The 19,394-nt window shown below is 38.6% G+C and overlaps 1 protein-coding gene across 3 annotated transcripts in view; it reads right to left on the bottom strand.

Annotated features, from left to right (window-relative positions):
• Positions 1–19,394, bottom strand: part of EXOC6 (exocyst complex component 6) — a 190,025-nt gene that overhangs the window by 71,999 nt on the left and 98,632 nt on the right. For all 3 annotated transcript variants that reach the window (XM_061402816.1, XM_061402815.1, XM_061402817.1), the window contains exons 17-18: positions 19,083–19,217; positions 8,071–8,250 (exon numbers count right to left, since the gene is read on the bottom strand). In XM_061402816.1, the coding sequence (XP_061258800.1) occupies positions 8,071–8,250; positions 19,083–19,217 (315 nt within the window). The remainder of the gene's footprint in view (positions 1–8,070; positions 8,251–19,082; positions 19,218–19,394) is intronic.

The following is a 19,394-nucleotide window of genomic DNA, read 5'->3' as shown; positions in this document are numbered from 1 at the left end:
CAGTCCTGGGTGTTCTTTGGAAGGAATGATGTTGAGGCTGACACTCTAGTTCTTTGGCCACCTCATGTGAAGAGTTGACTCATTGAAAAAGACTCTGATGCTGGGAGGGATTGGGGGCAGGAGGAAAAGGAGACGACAGAGGATGAGATGCCTGGATGGCATCACCGACTCTATGGACTTGAGTTTGAGTGAACTCTGGGAGTTGGTGATGGGCAGGGAGGCCTGGTGTGCTGCAATTCATGGGGTTGCAAAGAGTCGGACACAACTGAGCGACTGAATTGAAATGAACTGAATTAGCAAATTAATTTAGAGTCTGAATGATTTGTCAACTTACATAATGTTGGTTAACTAGAATAATCAGGCCTAGACTGCGAATCTCAGGATTTTCAATATAGTACTGCATCTCCAGAAAAAAATGCTTTAGAGTATGGTTTTAAAAGTTAGACACTATCCATTTCTATCTAAATCATGCACTTTCGTTCACTGGATATATATACTTATTTCTCACTTACAGAAAGCATAATGTTTTTTAAACTATTTATGGAAATTAAAAGTGCAAATTAAAAAGTTAGTGGCGCCAGGTTCATTATTTACATATATCCCTTAGTGGTTGTAAATCAATAAAACATCTTTATTTTAACAAACACATCACTAGCATATATGAAAGAAAGAAATGGTAACTACTGTTTCCAGCGGATCACCACTGGGTCTTTAGGTGGTACTGTATTCACAGTAAAAGATTACTGAGTCCCACTTGGCCGTCATGAATTACTAAATAACTGCAAGCTATTCAACAATATCTTGTATTTATAGACTTGTAAGTGGTGAATGAATGCTGAATGCTTTTAAAAATTTAACACTGAATGGTTTTCAAATTTTCTAGCTAATATAAAATCTTATTTAAAAAACACAAAGCTTGCTTACAAGTTAGGCTTAAAAATAAGTGTTATAAATGCATTAGAAAAAGATGACTTGTAGAACACACGTCAAAATGTTAACAGTAACTTTTCTTTTAAAAGATAACAGAAGATAACTTTTTTTTTAAATTTTCTTCTTTACTGAGCAATAGTTTTTAACTGTCAGGAAAAAATTATCAGAAACAAGAAAGTTCACTTACATGTTTGAAACAGTAAACGTTGCTGATTTCAAGAGTACTGATTTGGGGATAAAATAATATTTATATCTTTCAATAATCACACTTCACTGACATCAGCCAGCATGTGACCATGAGTCACTGTAAGCACTGTAAGCAGTCAAGCTGTAACAATTATTCAAACAAATATACTTTATAGTGAGTATCTTTAACAATTAATGAAGCTTTTAAAATACTATACAATGCAAAAGCACAGAACTCAAAACTAAATAATACAAGCCAAAAATATAGGCATAAATACAAGAGAAAAAAACTGTAATGATACTGAACTAAAACTAATACTATAAAAGGCCTTAAAACAACAGAGGAAGAAAGGAGAAGGAAAGATAAAATATTTATTAATAGGTGCTATTTTATGTCAAGCACCCTGCCAGCCGACTATTCTACACAAGATTTTATTTCATCCTCTGATAGTGCTACGGGTGACTGTGTTGAAGCTGCAACTCCAATACTTCGGCCACCTGATGCGAAGAGCTGACTCATCTGAAAAGACCCTGATGCTAGGAAAGCTTAAGGGCAGGAGAAGGAGATGACAGAGGATGAGATGGTTGGACTGTGTCACCAACTCAATGGACATGAGTTTGGGTGGGCTCCTGGAGTTGGTGATGGACAGGGAAGCCTGGCATGCTGCAGTTCATGGGGTCACAAAGAGTTGGACACGACTGAGCGAATGAACTGAACGGAACTGAACTGAAGTCCTATGGAGAAAATGGATTATGTCTATTTTGCAGAAGTAAAGGAGTTCAGAGAAGTTAAGCAACTTGCCAGGACTCCACAGCCAGGAAGTTAAAAATCTTAGGTTCAAACATAAGTCCTTCTAACTCTAAAGGCCACCCTGTGCTCTCTTCCCTTCATCACTCTGGTCCCTAAGAACAGTAACATATAAGGGGGCTTGACTCTGAGTCATTAAATGGTAAGTTTCCTGAAGACAATATATTTAGCAGGGCAGTTTAACATTCTGGGTATGGGAAAATACCTGTCATTATTATAAATATTGCTTTTTAAGTTACTGTTAATTCCTGTGGCCAGCAGAGAGCCTGGATTCTCTGCTACAGCACAGGGAAATGCAGATGAGGAGATAATCTAACATGGAAGCAAGGCAACTCTTTACTTTTAGTCCTCTGCATAGGCTTGCTGGCTGATTCTTAAGAGAAACAGATGAAGAGAGTAATATACCAGTTCTCTCAGCCATTCAACCAGAGACTGGAGGCATTTAAAGTAGACATTATTGGTGACCTTCCAAATTCTACAGCTTCCTACCACAGCCACAGTGTAGTAGAAAAGAGAAAAACAATAAAGTTCTTTCTCTGGGCTCCATCAGAACCATTATCATCCATTAAGTTCTATTGTTCTCATACCCTGTGAGAAGAGAACAAAATCCTATCAGGTGGATTATAACCTTTCTAGAATCAATGAAACCTTTACTAGGCAATGTGGTCAGCAACTACAAGTCATGACTCTCTTTGATGGGGAAAATATTATTTTTCCCCATTGTTATGATGCAACAATCATAGGGACTGACAAAAAGTAAATACGCAGTGAAGTTAAGAATGGAGCTTTTAAACTGACAGTCTTAGGTACATTTCAGGGATGGGGCGAGACAGTTATCTTTATCCTACAGGATCTACTTGTCTGTCCAATTACTTGCAATACTGGCCAATACTTGCACTATTTGAAAGAGTGACCCTTGGTTTCACAGCTCCCATTGACTCTAACTCATGGCACTGTTTATTAACCCTGTCAAAATCAAGAATCATGGAGCCAGAGCCAGCTCCCCCACATAATTTTTCATGGATAAATAATTCTACGTAAGCTGGTTGACTTGGGACTGACTGACTGTGATGAACAAATACATTATGAAGATTCTTTTAGTTTGGGAGAGTCCAAAACTGGGCCCTCTCTCTATCTGGGTCCAAAGGTAACCTGAAGATGAGGAATTATTTTTAGCTTAAAACATTTAAATCAAAATGGCAGCTTATACATCGCCATATATTGCTTAGAAAAATAATGCATTTAATAACACTGTTTTTTGCTTGAAAGAACACAAACTAACTGAATATTTTATACAATTTCAGCGTTTCAGAGAATTAATATACTCAGCCATAATAATCAATCTTGCTAAAATTTACCATAGCCAACAACTTAATATTTTTCCTTGGGAATTATGCTTTCAGCTCATCCCTTGAATAAGAATATACTGTTATTAGTACCATTTTTTCTTTTCCTAACTGTAAACCATAATTTTCTTATTTGGTCATGTCCTATATATTGCTGTTGTTGAATTTGTTGGTCTACATTTTATATAAGTGAACTTTCCTTGCAGAAAAACCCATGTTAGATGACATAAAAATCCCAAATGGCACACACTCACCTAAAACTATACAAAATATTGTAATAGATCAGGTGAGTGACAGGAGTCTGTCATTCTCAATGTCAGCAGAGTCTGTCCTATGAAAAAGCAGGATTTCCCTCTAGATGTCAGCCACCTGAGGCAAGGCATTTACCCTAAACATTTGTAATATATAATCTCTCTTAATCTCACCTGACGTAGGCACAAAATCCTTACCCATCATCTCATGTCAACCTGTGAAGCACATACTGCAACACAGAAACATGATGTGTATCTGTGTATACGTGCACACACGAGCAATGTGTTTACTTGTGAGAACTGGTTTTGGCTGGAAGCACAGAGATTTGTACTGACAAGGTGAATTCAAATTAATTCAGTACCTATTTAATGCATACTTTTTTGAAATTGCTGTAATACTGTTTAGTTGCTCAGTCGTGTTCAATTCTTTGTGACCTCACGGACTATAGCCCACCAGCTCCTCTGTCCATGGGATTCACCAGGCAAGAATACTGGCGTGGGTTGCCATTCCCTTCCCCAGGGGACCTTCCTGACCCAGGGATTGAACCCGGGTCTTCCACACTGCAGGCAGATCCTTTACCAACTGAGCTACTAGGGAGGTGGTATTAAAATTATATATATAATACACAGGTTCCCTTTTTCAACTCAAGAAATAGTGAGGAATATAGTATCAACCCTGGGTAAGCTTCTAAAAGCTCTTTGACACAGACCCACCATAAAAATCTCTTTAAGAAATTCTTCTATTTTTAAGCAATATCTTCCTTCAAATATTCTAACTGGCCCTTTGATAGAGAAAGAGATGGAGAGAATAATATCTTTTTTTTCTTTTCATTTTAAACAAGGTGATGGTTAGAGGCAGTTGGGTAGGCTTCAGATTTAACTTTTTTGTGTCCACCTATATCTTATTATGATATTAAAAAGGTCAAAATTTCTTCCTACTTTTTTTGTACAAAACTATTCCATTCACATTTTAACAGTAATTCTTTTAGTTTAGAGTATAACTAAAGAGGAAATGTGGATCACAATAAACTGTGGAAAATTTTGAAAGAGATGGGCATACCAGACCACCTGACCTGCCTCTTGAGAAACCTGTATGCAGGTCAGGAAGCAACAGTTAGAACTGGACATGGAACAACAGACTGGTTCCAAATAGGAAAAGGAGTATGTCAAGGCTGTATATTGTCACCCTGCTTATTTAACTTATACGCAGAGTACATCATGAGAAACGCTGGGCTGGAAGAAGCACAAGCTGGAATCAAGATTACCGGAAGAAATATCAATAACCTCAGATATGCAGATGACACCACCCTTATGGCAGAAAATGAAGAGGAACTAAAAAGCCTCTTGATGAAAGTGAAAGAGGAGAGTGAAAAAGTTGGCTTAAAGCTCAACATTCAGAAAACTTAGATCATGGCATCTGGTCCCATCACTTCATGGGAAATAGATGGGGAAACAGTGGAAACAGTGTCAGACTTTATTTTTTGGGGCTCCAAAATCACTGCAGATGGTGACTGTAGCCATGAAATTAAAGGACACTTACTCCTTGGAAGGAAAGTTATGACCAACCTAGATAGCATATTCAAAAGCAGAGACATTACTTTGCCAATAAAGTTCCATCTAGTCAAGGTTATGGTTTTTCCAGTGGTCATGTACGGATGTGAGAGTTGGACTGTGAAGAAAGCTGAGCGCCAAAGAATGGATGCTTTTGAACTGTGGTGCTGGAGAAGACTCTTGAGAGTCCCTTGGACTGCAAGGAGATCCAACTAGTTCATCCTAAAGGAGACAAGTCCTGGATGTTCATTGGAAGGACTGATGCTGAGGCTGAAACTCCAATACTTTGGCCACCTCCTGTGAAGAGCTGACTCATTGGAAAAGACTGATGCTGGGAGGGATTGGAAGCAGGAGGAGAAGGGGACGACAGAGGATGAGATGGCTGGACGGCATCACCGACTGGATGCACACGAGTTTGGGTGAACTCCAGGAGTTGGTGATGGGCAGGGAGGCCTGGCGCGCTGCAGTTCATGGGGTCACAAGAGTCGGACACGACTGAGTGATTGAACTGAACTGAATGAGAAAATGTGCATCCCACCATCATCTGTTTGGTCTTGTCTTTCTTTTTCTTTCTTTGGTAGTGCCACTAGTCTTGTGGGATCTTAGTTCCTCAACCAGTGATTGAACTGGCCCCACGGCAGCAAAAGCATGGACTCTTAAACACTGGATTGCCAGGGAATTCCCTTTGGATCCCTCATAGGAAGAATCCAGTGTTTCAGCCTACTCATACTCAAATGTCCCTGTCATATCTTAAGAAACATTTCATCAACATATTATTCAAGATGTAACTGTACTATGACTACATAATAGGATGGAGCAATGCTCCTATTTTAGTCTCTGGTCTACAAATACCCAATAATTTCTTGGCCTTTTCTAAAAGAAAAGTCACTGATCATACTGAAGTAGTTTCATGAAAACTACTTCTATCAGAGTTTATTTCTAGTTAAGAATATGTTGTCAGTTTCAGGGCTTTGTTTTGGCTTTGGTGGGAAGTGAGGTGTAAGTTATCTGGCTTAAAAAGTAAAACAAATTAAAGTTTCAAACAATTGACTAAAGAGGTATCATGATTCCTGATTTCAAACTACACTACAAAGCCACACTAATCAAAACATGGCATTGGTATAAAAATAGACACACAGAACAGTGGAGCAAAGTAGAGAGTCCAGGAATAAACCCACACATACATGGACAACTAATTTACAGCAAAGAAGCCAAGAATATACAATGGAGAAAGGAGAATCTCTTCAATAAACAGGGTTGGGAAAACTGGGCAGCCACACACAAAAATATGGAACTAGACCACCATCATATACTACACATAAAAATTAACTCAAATCGATTAAAAACTTGAAATTGGACTTCTCTGGTGGTACAGTGGATGGGAGTCTGTCTGCCAATGCAGGGGACACAGGTTTGATCTCTAGTGGGAAGATTCCACATGCCACAGAGCAACTACAGCCTGTACACCACAACTACTGAGCCCACACTCCAGATCCCATGAGCCACAACTACTGAGCCCATGTGTTGCAGCTACTAAAGCCTGAGTGCCTAGAGCCTATGCTCCACAACAAGAGAAGCCACCTCGATGAGAAGCCTGTGTACCACAAGGAAGAGTAGCCCCCACTCACGGCAACTAGAGAAAGCCCATGAGTAGCAACAAAGACGCAGCACAACCAAAAATATATACATTAAAAAACTTAAAAAGACTTGAAATTATAAAGTTCCTATAAGAAAACATAGGAGGTAACCTCCCTGACATTGGTCTTAGCCACGTTTTTTTTTTAGATCTGACTCCAAAGGTAAGAGAAACGAAAGCAAAAATAAACAAATGGGACTCCATGAAACTAAAAAACGTTTTCTGCACGGTGAAGGAAACCATCAACAAAATGAAAAAGCAACCCACCAAACAGGAAGAGATTTTTGCAAATCATATATAATAGCAGTTAATATCCAAGCTGTATAATGAACTCACATAATTCAACAACAAAAAACCAAAACAACTCAAAAACTGGGCAGAAGATCTGAAGAGCCATTTCTCTAAAGACATTTTGCTGGCCATATAGATAGCCAGCAGGCACATGAAAAGATGTTCAACATCACTAACCATGAGGAAAATGCAAATCAAAACTTCAATGAGGTATCACCTCATATCTATTAGAATGGCTATTATAAAAAACAAACAATCCAAAAACCCAGAAATAATAAGTACTGGAGAGAATGTGGAGAAAAGGGAACCCTCATATGCTGTTGGTGAGAATGTAAACTGGTGTAACCACTATGGAAAACAATATGGAGATTCCTCAAAAAATTAAGAGTAGAACTGCCATATGATCTAGCTATTTCAGTTGTGTATATTTCTTTGAAAAAAAAGGAAAAATAGTAATTTGAAAGTATATACACCACTATGATCACTGAAGCATAATTTACAATAGCCAAGATATGAGAACAACCTAAGTGTCCATGAATGGATAATGAAAATGTGCCATATATATGTATATATACAACGGAATGCTACATAGCTATAAAAAAAGGAAGGAAATCTTGCCATTTGCGACAACATGGATGGACCAGGAGGGTATTATGCTAAGTGAAATAAGTCAGATTGAGAAAGACAAATACCATAGGATTTCACTTTTATGTAGAATCAAACAAAACAAAAACAAACTCACAGATACACAGAACAGACTGGTGGTTACCAGAGGGTTAGGAGCTGGGGGAGGGTGAAATAGATGGTAATTCGATTTATGATAGTGGTCACTGTAGTGTTCACAAATACCCATTTATAATGTTATACACCTGAAATTTATATGATGTTATATACCAATTTTAACTCAATAAAAAAATAGATAAATTAACATTTTTCACAAATTGATTTACAGAAAAGGAAATATTCAAACTAGGAAGTGGTTTAAATAAGTAAGCCTCCAACTAAAACTGAATTCTAAAATATATTTTAGTAAGCAAAATTATAACAATTTTTTGACATTTTTATACTTACAGGCAAATGAGTAAACACTTGAAAGATGCTTCTCAAAAAATTAATAAGATCCATTAAATAACCACTAGCTCTTCCATCTGGCTCAGACATTGTCCAGTCATAATCAGCAAGCTGAACAAATTCATCAATTTTTTGATTAAGCTTGGTATATATTTCTCCCTCTGCTGCATGTCGGGCATCCTGACAGGATACAACAAAACAAAAAGTAAAAATCAAGTTACAGAATCAGGTTAAAAAAAAAGTTTTCTTAAAATTCCAAATTTTATTTTTTATATTTCTTTGGTTTAATATTTTAAACATTTATTCAAAATCCAACAAAACTGTAGGATTTCTGGTTGAAAGTACTCTATTTGACATCACTTTTTCCCCCAACTTCACTTTTACCTTTTTTGTCTTTATTTGGTAGTATAACTTAATAATTATCAATTCTGAACTGTTCTCACACCTCTAAGACCCTTAGGAGAAACAGAAATGGAAAACAAAAGTTGTCAAGAATGCAGACGACTTATATCCACTGACCCACTGAGGGAAACTAAGTTGGACTATCACATAAGAAATTAAATCATTACTGGTGTTTTGAGTAGAAGAGGCCCACCTCCCCACCCACTGCTCCCAAAAAGGTTAACTTCTCAAAACAAAAGAAATGGAGTGACCAAAAAAAGCAGAGTAAGAATACTCAAACATTTTCTGATCCATTAAAGCAACAAGAAAACTAGCAAAAATTGTCAAATCAATTTTTCCAGAGGTCTGGAAATTAATTCAAAACCTGCAGCAATTCAAGGAGGATCTACTCATGAAAAACTGCTGAACCTTGGTATGGAAATAAGCTCTGTGATGTTTTAATGTGCCCCTTTTCACTTTTCCTCACTAGCTCCAGGTTCACAGTATCCTTGAAAATCAATATCCCACAGTCAGTCAGTCAGTTCAGTCGCTCAGTCATGTCTGACTCTTGGCGACCCCATAAATCACAGCACGCCAGGCCTCCCTGTCCATCACCAATTCCTGGAGCCCACCTAAACCCATGTCCATCGAGTCGGTGACGCCATCCAACCATCTCATCTTCTGTCATCCTCTTCTCCTCCTGCCCTCAATCTTTCCCAGCATCAGGGTCTTTTCAAATGAGTCACCTCTTCGCATCAGGTGGCCAAAGTACTGGAGTTTCAGCTTCAACATCAGTCCTTCCAATGAACAACCAGGACTGATCTCCTTTAGAATGGACTGGTTGGATCTCCTTGGAGTCCAAGGGACTCTCAAGAGTCTTCTCCATCACCACAGTTCAAAAGCATCAATTCTTCAGCACTCAGTCCAACTTCACAGTCCAACTCTCACATCCACACATGACCACTGGAAAACCATAGTCTTGACTAGAGGGACCTTTGTTGGCAAAGTAATGTCTCTGCTTTTGAATATGCTATCTAGGTTGGTCATAACTTTCCTTCCAAGGAGTAAGCATCTTTTAATTTCATGGCTGAAGTCACCATCTGCAGTGATTTTGGAGCTCCCCAAAATAAAGTTACCACTGTTTCCACATCTATTTGCCGTGAAGTGATGGGACCGGATGCCATGATCTTAGTTTTCTGAATGTTGAGCTTTAAGCCAACTTTTTCACTCTCCTCTTTCACTTTCATTAAGAAGCTCTTTAGTTCTTCTTCACTTTCTGCCATAAGGGTGGTGTCATCTGCATATCTGAGGTTATTGATATTTCTCTGGCAATCTTGATTCCAGCTTGTGCTTCCTCCAGCCCAGCATTTCTCATGATGTACTCTGCATATAAGTTAAATAATCAGGGTGACAATATACAGCCTTGACATACTCCTTTTCCTATTTGGAACCACTGTGTTGTTCCATGTCCAGTTCTAACTGTTGCTTCCTGACCTGCATACAGGTTTCTCAAGAGGCAGGTCAGGTGGTCTGGTATTCTCATCTCTTTCAGAATTTTCCACAGTTTATTGTGATCCACACAGTCAAAGGCTTTGGCATAGTCAACAAAGCAGAAATAGATGTTTTTCTGGAACTCTCTTGCTTTTTCGATGATCCAGCGGATGTTGGCAATTTGGTCTCTGGTTCCTCTGCCTTTTCTAAAACCAGCTTGAACATCAGGAAGTTCACGGTTCACATATTGCTGAAGCCTGGCTTGGAGAATTTTGAGCATTACTTTCCTAGCCTGTGAGATGAGTGCAATTGTACGGTAGTTTGAGCATTCCTTGGCATTGCCTTTCTTTGGGATTGGAATGAAAACTGACGTTTTCCAGTCCTGTGGCCACTGCTGAGTTTTCCAAATTTGCTGGCATACTGAGTGCAGCACTTTCACAGAATCATCTTTCAGGATTTGAAATAGCTCAACTGGAATTTCATCACCTCCAGTAGCTTTGTTCGTAGTGATGCTTTCTAAGGCCCACTTGACTTCACATTCCAGGACCTCTGGCTCTAGGTGAGTGATCACACTATCGTGATTATCTGGGTCATGAAGATCTTTTTTGTACAGTTCTTCTGTATATTCTTGCCACCTCTTCTTAATATCTTCTGCTTCTGTTAGGTCCATACCATTTCTGTCTTTTATTGAGCCCATCTTTGCATGAAATGTTCCCTTGGTATCTTTAATTTTCTTGAAGAGATCTCTAGTCTTTCCCATTCTGTTGTTATCCTCTATTTCTCTGCACTGATCACTGAGGAAGGCTTTCTTATCTCTCCTTGCTATTCTCTGGAACTCTGCATTCAAATAGGTATATCTTTCCTTTTCTCCTTTGCTTTTCACTTCCCTTCTTTTCACAGCTATTTGTAAGGCCTCCTCAGACAGCCATTTTGCTTTTTTGCATTTCTTTTTCTTGGGGATGTTGTTGATTCCTGTCTCCTGTACAATGTCACGAACCTCATTCCATAGTTCATCAGGCACTGTGTCTATCAGATCTAGTCCCTTAAATCTATTTCTCACTTCCACTGTAAGGCATTTGATTTAGGTCATACCTGAATGGTCTAATGGTTTTGACCACTTTCTTCAATTTCAGTCTGAATTTGGCAATAAGGAGTTCATGATCCAAGCCACAGTCAGTTCCTGGTCTTATTTTTGCTGACTGTATAGAGCTTCTCCATCTTTGGCTGCAAAGAATATAATCAATCTGATTTCGGTGTTGACCATCTGGTGATGTCCATGTGTAGGGTCTTCTCTTGTGTTGTTGGAAGAGGGTGTTTGCTACGACCAGTGTGTTCTCTTGGCAGAACTCTATTAGCCTTTGCCCTGCTTCATTCTGTACTCCAAGGCCAAATTTGCCTGTTATTCCAGGTGTTTCTTGACATCCTACTTTTGTATTCCAGTCCCTTATAATGAAAATGACATCTTTTTTGGGTGTTAGTTCTAGAAGGTTTTGTAGGGTTCATAGAACTGTTCAGCTTCTTCAGCATTACTGGTCGGGGCATAGACTTGGATTACCATGATATTGAATGATTTGCCTTGGAAACAAACAGAGATCATTCTGTCATTTTTGAGATTGCATCCAAGTACTGCATTTTGTACTCTTTTGTTGACTATGATGGCTACTCCATATCTTCTAAGGGATTCCTGCCCACTGTAGTAGATATAATCATCATCTGAGTTAAATTCACCCATTCAAGTCCATCTTGATTCCTACAATGTTCAGTTCACTGATTTCTAGAATGTTGATGTTCACCCTTGTCATCTCATGTTTGACCCACATCAGTGGTAAAAACCTGTGTTGGCCTGTCAGCGAACACAGCAGGGGCAGAATGAGTTGGCACTCCTTTAAAGCCATATTCCCAGAGAATTATCATTATTTGATCTATCTGGTGATTGCCTGGAAGACTCCACTTGCAGAGATGTCCTTTACATGACCTAAAAACAGGATTGTCGAGAGCAAAAAGGCTTTTTCCTGGGAGCATTTGTTAAAAACAATTAGAGGCAATTGTGTAACATCACAGACACTTTAGGTGGCAGATAACAACTAGGGTACACACTAAGCGAACCAAAAAGCTTAAAAGGAAAAACTTGGGAATGAAATGTCCATAGATGGCTTTGAAAAGCTCTGACGTATTCCTGGGAAGCTAGAAGACTGTGTACACGTGTAGGGCTGTGAACATACTCCAGAAAGACCTGAGAAAGCTCTAAGCTCTCATTTATAGCTGACCCTGAAGTTCTGTGTAAGAAGGACGTGAAGGTTAACGCAGAGGTGTCAAATGCCTGATTGCTGAAGGCATGCCCCAATAAATACAGAGAGTCCCTCAAAAAGACTGGGAGACTGATTGGTTCCAGATTTTTATGGAAATCTGTGTCCAATCATTAGCTGGTCACTAAGCTAACTAAGCAGAGACTTCAGTGGCCACAGATGACAAAAAATACAGACTTTACAGAATTAATTCAGAAAAGTCATGAAACAACCAACCATCTACCAGGAAGAAACAACAAACCTTGGGGAGAAAGGAGAATCTGATTATCAGAATTGCCACATTACAATACGACTTTATTTTTAATTTTCTTTGGCATATAATTGATTTACAATGTTGTGTTAGTTTCAGATGTACAGCAAAGTAAATCAGTTATACATACATATCCACTCTTTTTTAAGATTCTTTTCCCATATAGGCCATTACAGAATATTGAGTAGAGTTCCCTATGCTATAGAGTAGGTTCTAATTAGTTATCTATCGGAGTGTGCATATGTCAATCTCAATCAATGTGTCAATCTCAATCTCCCAGTTTCTCTCTCCCCCACTTATCCCCTGATAACCATAAGTTTGTTTTCCACATCTGTGATTCTACTTCTGTTTTGTAAATAAGTTCATTTGTACCTGCTTTTAAGGTTTCACATATATGTGATATCGTATGGTATTTATCTGTGTCTGACTTACTTCACTCAGTATGACAATCTCTAGATCCATCCATGTTACATTATCTTAAATGTCCAGATTTCAATAAAATTTGAAAGTTGCACAAAGAAACAAGCAAGTATGAGACACTGGACTTATAAGACAAAGGTTTTAAATCAGTCTTTAAAATAATCAAAGAACTAAAGGAAAATATGAGAACAATACCTGACAAAATTAAGTATAAAGAGATAGAAACTACTTGAAAATAAAGAACCTAATAGAAATTCTGTAGTTGAAAAATACAATAAATGAAACAAACAAAAAAATCACTCCAGGAGTTCAACAGCACATCTGAGCAGGCAGAAGACAAAAATTTGATCAACAATATAAACCAACTAGGCCTAACAGACATCTATTGAACATTCAACGTTAGCAGACCGTGCATCAGTCCCAAATGAACATGGGACACTATCCACAACAGAGCAAATGTTAGGTCATAGAACAAACCTTTAAAGCAAGGTTCCCCAACCAGGCCATCTAGCAGGAAGTGAACAGATGTGAACCTAAAATTGTCCACCTCCCACTTCACCCCGTCCCCACCTGTGGAAAAGCTGTCTTTCATGAAAAAAGTCCCTAGTGCCAAAAAGCTAGCACTGGGGCTTTAAAAGACTGATATCATACAAAGTATGATCTCTGACTACAATGGAATGGATATTTCTGGCAAAACTACTACTTATTGGAAATCCCCTGGTGGTCCAATGGTTGAGACTCCATGCTTTCACTGCTGAGGACACAGGTTCAATTTCTGGTCAGGGAACTATTATCCCACAAACCATGCATCATGGCCAAAAAGCAAAACACACACACACAAAAACCTAATACTATTTAAATTCATGTCTTGACTAAGAGGAGACCTAAGTATCACTCACCATTATCAGTCACATACATTTGAACACAACTTAACCTAAGGTATCATTTGTATCATGTCCTATGAATTAAAGCAGTATAAAGACACTGAGACATCTTTCAACCTCAAGGATCTCACAATTCAGGAAGAGAATCAATACTACAAAACATGATTAGTGCTGCTGCTGCTGCTAAGTCACTTCAGTCATGTCCGACTCTGTGCGACCCCATAGACGGCAGCCCACCAGGCTCCGCCGTCCCTGGGATTCTCCAGGCAAGAACACTGGAGTGGGTTGCCATTTCCTTCTGCACACTACTGAAGTTCAATCCCTTGGGTTGGGAAGATCCCCTGAAGAAGGGAATGGCTACCCACTCCAGTATTCTTGCGTGGAGAACTCCATGGACAGAGGAGCTTGGCAGCCTACAGTCCATGAGGTTGTGAAGAGTCGGACACAACTGAGTGAAGAACATTTTCACTTTTATCAGAGGAATAAAACAAAGCAGGCTGAGGGACTTCCCTGGTGGTCCAATGGTTAAGACTCTGAGCTCCCCAACCAGAGGCCTGAGTTCGATACATGGTTGGGGAACTAAGATCCCACATGCCTCTGGCCAAAAAACCAAAACATAAAACAGAAGCAGTACTGTTACAAATTCAGTAAAGGCTTTTTTTTAAAAAAAAAAAAAAAAAAGTCCACATCAAAAAAATCTTAAAAAAAAAAGAAAAAGAATAGAAGGAAAGAAGCACACAAAAAGATTTCATTATATCTTTTTTTTGTATTTATACACTAGAATACACTGAGTTATTTGGTAAGATATTTCTAAAAAAATGATCACTAATTATCACTTACGAGACTGTTAGGAAAATCAGTTTGGACTTCTGAGAGAGTAGAACTACAGTTGAAACCAAAACACTCTCAATCCTTATGATCTGATTAGAAAGTCAAGAACACATCAACTAACTCCTAAATTAAATTTTAAATGAATCAGCTTATAAACAAAGCAACTAATTTCTTCTTTGCTTCTTAAGGGACTTCCCAGGTAGCACAGTAGTAAAGAATCTGCCTGCCAATGCAGGAGGTGTTAAGAGATGCAGGTATGATCCCTGGGTCAGGAAGATTCCCTGGAGTAGGAAATGACAACCTACTCCAGTATTCTTGCCTGGGGAATTTCATGGACAGAGGAGCGGGGTCCCAAAGAGTTGGACATGAATGAGTGCACGCAGGCACATGTGTGTATGTGCGCGCGCGCACACGCACGCGCACGCACACACACACACACACACACGCACACACTGCTTGTTAAAGAAATAGTGCCCTCTGGAGGCAGAAACATATCTCACATAACTTAAGAACTTTTTAATTTCAACGTACAAAAATTAAGTGATATCATACTATCAGCGGTTCTTGACCACAGATGTGCAACAAAATCACTCAAAGAACTATTTTAAACAGATATATGCACAAACTCCATGCTAGTCCTCATAGACTACAAGCATATGTGTTTTAAATAAAAGATAAGTAGTAATATCACTGAAAATTTTAGTAAACATCTATGATTTATCGTCTACTATCTTTGCTCCCTTCTTGGAAAAGTCTGCAAATATATTTTGGAAAAATCACTCTGCCCCCATTCACAGCTCTATTTGGTCTGGAGAGAACTGAATCTCTATCTAGTGCCAAGGATGGATACTGATGAGCTGATCATCTTCTTAACTCACAGGGAGTTCCACAGCAGCTAGCTATCTGCTTTTAGATTGATAGAGCATGAGGATATAAGGTTTAAAATTGTGACCTCGCAGCTGTTTTGCTACTAGAGAAGAAAACCTACAGCTGCCATTATAGGCTGAACACGAGGCCCAAACTACAAAAAGCGGAGTTAAAAATTAAAAGATGGAGGGACTATGGACACTCAATTCTACTTTAGGTTTTCCTAAGTTGTCATTCTCTGTATTTGCCTATTACTCAAATTTTGGTGGCAGCAGTATGGTCTGTGATTTCACTTCTCTGAAAGATCAAGGAAGAGTTGTTGATATTTTCACAATCTTCTCAGCTTTTCACTTGTCAGGACAGAGTGACAACTTCCTAGCTCTTTACATGCCAGACTGGAAAAATGGAAGCCTGTGTTCATTTTTTAATTGAGCTATATCTATTTATAATTAGTGCCTGTATAAATTGTATATGTTTATATATGAATGTTATTTTTTTAAGTGTTTTTTAGAGTCCATGTACCATGCCCTTGCTCCACAGGAGGAAAATTTCAAGTCCTTAATCAAAGATAATTTACCACTATCACTTTAGCCATAATAAAAAAAAAATTTGCTACATACTCATCAACAGATTAAAAAAGGCAAACTGATGAAGATCACAAGTATATACTTTCTAGGCATTTACACCTGCAATCACTGCCAGGACTCAAAAGGAAAGAACTCTTCAGGGCGGCAGGTTGGAAATGCTTCATGGAGCAAAGTTAAAGAGCTCTGAAGCCACAGAGAAAGAATTGGGCCATTCCTCTACTACACAGATTAAAAGGGGAATGCTATTCCCGCTTTCCCCTCTGTTCTGATGCAAATCTTTCTAGTTAGAAGTCTTATATTAGCTTCAAGTAACTCTCAGTGTGGGTCCACATTAATTTAAAAAAAACTGCAGTACTGCTGAAGGGCAGGAACCATTTACTTTATCACTCACAGATTTAGTACAATGAAAGGCAAGCTAACGAGACAGTCTACACAGTATTTCATAAAGTAAACAAATATATAAAATCACGCACTTTGTATATGCATATGTGGGATTTTGGAGTATGGGTAATGGATGTATGGGTAAAAGGACCATGCATACAAGTGCTTATTTCTATAATCATTAAGTAACGTAATAGGAATATGCTTGATCAGGCCACTGGACTGAAAAGAATTAGGCTGAAGAGGTTAACTAAGCAATCCATGCTAATGTCTGTAATCAAAACTGTACTTTAATCATCTACAGACTACTCACTATGAATGGAAATTCCCCCAGTCTCCCTTAGGAATTCACTTTAATATTGATTTAACAATTCTCCCTGTTGAATTGCTTTCTTGTATCACAGTTTAAGATAAATAATTCCTCTTGAAACAGATCAAAGGCAGAACTGAAGAACACTTAATCTTCACATATTGAGCTTGAAATAGCTCTTGTTTTTATATCATCAAACAGAAACGGTTTCCTAAGTTCTGTGTGAAAATAAAAAATAAACAATAAAAAATAAGGATGCTCTACTATTTGTACAAGCTGAACTTGATTTCCTGATTTCCAAGAAAAGTCAAGGAGTATATCTTATGACAGTTGTACTTTCAGCTAAATATGGCAATATGGACCAGAGCTAACACTTCTAAATTTCCTCCCAACAGGATGATTCTGAGAAGTGTATGTAGTTCCAGGATTCCTTAATCTAAAGCATCATGTTCCAGTATCTGTGGCACTCTGACTTACAACTGGTAAGAAAAATTGCTTGACAATCCCTTGATCAATGCATTTCATGTTTTAATCAGAGTATAGGGTTAGCCTATTAAATATAATGCGAATCGTTAAATATGCTTACAATTCCAGTCCCCAGTAAATCCCTTCTTGACAGCATATGAGTAACACATGGACATAAGGACAGAAAACAATAAAGAAAAAGGATTGTATAAAATCTAACATTGAAGCAAAGAATCAATCAGCCTGTGGATAAATAAATGTTCATAAACTTGTGAAATCTCCTTCTATATTATGGTACTTATTATATCATATTTTCAAGTGTATTTTTACAGTTTTCCCTCCTGAGCTCCTTGAAGGCAGGGATTTATTTCTCTATTTTCAGCACCTAACAGAGCGCTCGGAGCACAGATCATGTACAACAAATGGCACTGCGCTAAGTATCCCCTTTAATCCTCAAAATAACTGTATGACACAGATAATATATTACTACTCTAATTTTATAGATGATAAACCCAGGAGTCATTAAAATGAAAGAATGTGGCAAAGTCACACAGTAGTCTAACTCCAGAGTATATGCTTGCAATTACTGTACTATTTGCTGCTGTTCACTCAGTCAAGTCCAACTCTTTGTGACCCCTAGACTGCAGCATGCCAGGCTTCCCTGTCCTTCACCTTCTTCTGGAGCTTGCTCAAACTCATGTCCATTGAGTCGGTAATGCCATCCAGTCATCTCATCCTCTGTCATCCCCTTCTCCTCCTACCTTCACCCTTTCCCAGAATCAGGTGCTTTTCCAGTGAGTCAGTTCTTCGTATCATGTAGCCAAAGTATTGGAGCTTCAGCGTCGGCATCAGTCCCTCCAATGAATATTTAGGATTGATTTCCTTTAGGATTGACTGGTTTGCTCTCCTTACAGTCCAAGGGACTCTCAAGAGTCTTCTCCAACACCACAGTTCAAAACTGAATAAATGAATGCCTGTTTTGTCCAGCTTCTATCTCAGTTGTTATAAATAATTTTATTAATTTGTCCACTCAGATATCATCTGCATTTGTGTCTTATGGATCAGGATGACTACATGTGCTCAAGAATCATCAGAGGAGCACATCTGGGGCTCAGGCTGCTAATTTTAGGAAACTAAGGGTCTTCTCCTGACTTAACACTTTCAAAGTCTGATTACTGTTAACGTTAGTTATATCTAAATACAAGTATTCTGAATTTCTAAAATATAAGTGATTATACTATGATCTTAAGGGATAAACTGGGTAATTTATCATGACTTCCCAGGTGGCACAGTGGTAAAGAATCCACATGCCAATGAAGGAGATGCAAGGGACATGGGTTTGATCCCTGCATCTGGAAGATTCCCTGGAGAAGGAAATGGCAACCCGCTCCAGTATTCTTTTTTTTTTTTTTCACTCTAGTATTCTTGCCTGGGAAATCCCATGGAGAGAGGAACCTGGCTGGCTATGGTCCATGAGGTCACAAAAAAGTCGGATATGACCAAGCGACTGCTGCTGCTGCTGCTAAACCGCTTCAGTCGTGTCCGACTCTGTGCGACCCCATAGACGGAAACCCTCCAGGTTCCCCTGTCCCTGGGATTCTCCAGGCAAGAACACCGGAGTGGGTTGCCATTTTCGTCTCCAATGCATGAAACTGACAAGTGAAAGTGAAGTCGCTCAGTCGTGTCCAACTCCTAGCGACCCCATGGACTGCAGCCTACCAGGCTCCTCTGTCCATGGGATTTTCCAGGCAAGAGTACTGGAGTGGGGTGCTATTGCCGTCTCCAAAATGTCTGCTTACAGTGACTGAAATAAAAACTTTTGGTCAGATTTTTACATACCTTAAAAGTAGAAAGTCCATAAAGTCTTGTGGTATGGACAGTTTCTTGAGAAATATTTGTAATGTTAGTTATAAAGTCCTCAAGGTATTTGCAGGCTTGTTCTAGGTGTGTGGTATTTATGATGATTTGCACTAGCTAGAAAATAGAAAATATCTTCAGTAAAATGCAGGTTACATGTATATACAAAGTCATTACATTTTTAAAAATAGGATTATTACTTTCAGCAACTGCACCATTTCTGCATAATTATAGCAGAAATTATAGCAATTAATACAACTGATTATCTGGTATCAAAAGCCTGCTACAAATACT

Source organism: Bos javanicus, chromosome 26, assembly GCF_032452875.1.
Source record: "Bos javanicus breed banteng chromosome 26, ARS-OSU_banteng_1.0, whole genome shotgun sequence".
NCBI lineage: Eukaryota > Metazoa > Chordata > Mammalia > Artiodactyla > Bovidae > Bos > Bos javanicus.
The sequence above is the reverse complement of the archived record's forward strand: the minus strand, read 5'-3'. Positions and strand labels throughout refer to the sequence as shown.